The sequence below is a fragment of the Leuciscus leuciscus genome, assembly GCF_965113295.1.
Source record: "Leuciscus leuciscus genome assembly, chromosome: 14".
Classification (NCBI taxonomy): Eukaryota; Metazoa; Chordata; class Actinopteri; order Cypriniformes; family Leuciscidae; genus Leuciscus; species Leuciscus leuciscus.
In genome coordinates this window covers 1,551,425-1,553,924 of record NC_138738.1, presented here as the reverse complement: position 1 = coordinate 1,553,924, position 2,500 = coordinate 1,551,425, and the positions used below count along the sequence as shown (strand labels likewise).

The 2,500-nt window shown below is 38.0% G+C and overlaps 1 protein-coding gene across 1 annotated transcript in view; it reads right to left on the bottom strand.

Moving 5' to 3' along the window:
* mars1 (methionyl-tRNA synthetase 1) overlaps nt 1-1,630 on the bottom strand; it is a 31,939-nt gene extending 30,309 nt beyond the window's left edge. Inside the window, 2 exon segments of the mRNA XM_082136597.1 lie at nt 846-936; nt 1,395-1,630. Of these exon segments, the coding sequence (XP_081992723.1) occupies nt 846-936; nt 1,395-1,497 (194 nt within the window). The 5' untranslated portion in view covers nt 1,498-1,630.
* Nucleotides 1,631-2,500: the final 870 nt, after the last annotated feature.

The following is a 2,500-nucleotide window of genomic DNA, read 5'->3' as shown; positions in this document are numbered from 1 at the left end:
AATTTCAAACCACTGCAAATGAGGACAGAGAGCAACTATAAACTGGTTTCATCAGGGAACTTTAATAAATTCGCGTGATAAACAGGCTGACAGGCTGTTTATCTGGTTTATCCACACACACACACTCTCTCACACACACACACACACACACACACACACACACACACACGTTGTTTTGTTTATATTTGCTTCTTTGGTCATTTTTTTGTTTCTCTTTTGTTCTTCTGCTGTTTCTCCTCAGGTGTTTGTTATTGTGAAGTTTGTTCAGATCAAGGTTATTGTTATTGTAACTAAAACTATTAAAACTATAAAATATATAGTAAAACATTTCTGCTTCAATGGAAATATATCTGAAGTAATAAAATATAAATATTAGTCGAATACACTTTCGGTTTCATTTTTCTGATAATTTTAAGCTGCTCATTTCCTCAAGATTGCAGTCATTATTTTAGGTGTGTTTTTAAACAGAATAAGAAATTACACTTACACACTCACACACACTCTTACACTCTCTCTCTCTCGCTCTCTCTCTCACACACTCTCTCACACACACACTCACACACACACACACTCACACACTGGCAGATGCTGTTGGGACTGAAGAGATGTTGACCGCTGGGAAACACACACACACACACACTCTCACACACTCTCACACACTCTCTCTCTCTCTCTCTCTCTCTCACACACACACACACACACACACACTGGCAGATGCTGTTGGGACTGAAGAGATGTTGACCGCTGGGAAACACACACACACAGACACACACACCCTCTCTCTCTCACACACACAAACAGACACACACTCTCTCTCTCTCACACACACACACACACACACTCACTGGCAGATGCTGTTGGGGCTGAAGAGATGTTGGCCGCTGGGTAACAGCAGGACGGGCGACACCGGACGGCTGAGGTGCGGGACCACTTTCTCTGGGAGACACAAAACACACAGAAACACGAGTAAAAGATTAACAAGAACACACTTACACAAGTACTGGAATCGTACCATGGTAATAAAACAGTATGATAATATGATAATATTGTATTGGTAAACATGGTATTACCATGGTGTACTGTACATTAAAATGCAGCCTTAAATATTTAAGTACAATCAACTTGCATGTTTAAGTCATTTCAACTTAAATTACATTAAACTGACTTAGTTATTAACTTATTTTATGAGTTAAAACAATGCAAAAAAATACGTTGTCATAACTTACATAGATATACCATGGTACTTATTGTTTACTATATTTACAGCCGGTTGCACTACCATCATGGTAGTATAGAAAACATGATATTATCAGTCATAAAACCCTACACACTGTACCTGCCGGAATAACAACAACAGAAAGTTCCTCACAGACACTGATAATAACGTCACTCACCCTCGTGGCTGATCACTTCTATGTCACATTTCACTCCAGTGAGTTCCAGCACCGCTAGTGCTTTAATACAGTGCGGGTTCCCCTCAGAAATATACAGTTTCATTTGACCCTCTGTCACTTTAGGACGCTCTTGAATGAATCTACTTCGACAGATCAGACAAACACAGTGCTTTAACTGAGAAGAGTGATCAAAACCGGTCTGTGAAGCAACTATTTACGCTGATGCAACCGAGCGTCAAACCACGTGGCCGCGTCAGAGGAAATTGTAGTTTTAAATCATCGTTCGTCCGACGGAACTGCGCTGATCTCATGCTGGCAGAAGACTACAATGCCCATAATGCAACGGTGCAGGGGTAAAAGGTCCGTCATGACAGCGATAAGCTCATTGGTTAAAAAGCTGAACGCCTCGATGTAATTGGTCGATGCCGTTGTCAAATCCTCAAATCAATGCACGATTATTAATTTTAAGCATATATATTTGTATTTAGAACAATATTACTTCGAATTCTGATCATTATCTATATATATTTATATTTACACTGGTCCAAAAAATCTGAGAGGACTAGTTAAAAAAAAAAACCTTCTATTTTGCATATTCAACACGCTGGTGTTTGTTACAATCTGTTTTATTATTAGCGCAACAAACTGAGAATGTTCCAAGAAAACCTGACTTACAAATCGTGTAGAATCTGAAATATTTCTTCTGGTTTTACATCATATTATTTCTTTTCCCTGCTTTTTTTCTTCTTCTTCAAAACGTTTTATTTTGTAGGTTAGGTTAAATAAAATATAGTATATTTTCAACGTGCTTTCAAACTTTCGGGTCGAACATTTATATATACAGCTACATTTACACATCAATATTTTTTCTACATTTTTAGCCATATTGTATGAAACTGACTTTTCATACAAAAAACAAAAAACATAGGACAATGTAGACAATTGTCAGGCTAACTGTCAAGATGCTTTATGTACAATATTGTCAAAGCGACAGCCAAAATAGTACAGGAAGCAAAGAAAAAAAAATCAAAGAAGATGCAAATAACGTTGGCTTATTGAGCTTCTCTCTGGTTGGCTCTTCTCGGTCACGTGACGGATCCCACAAA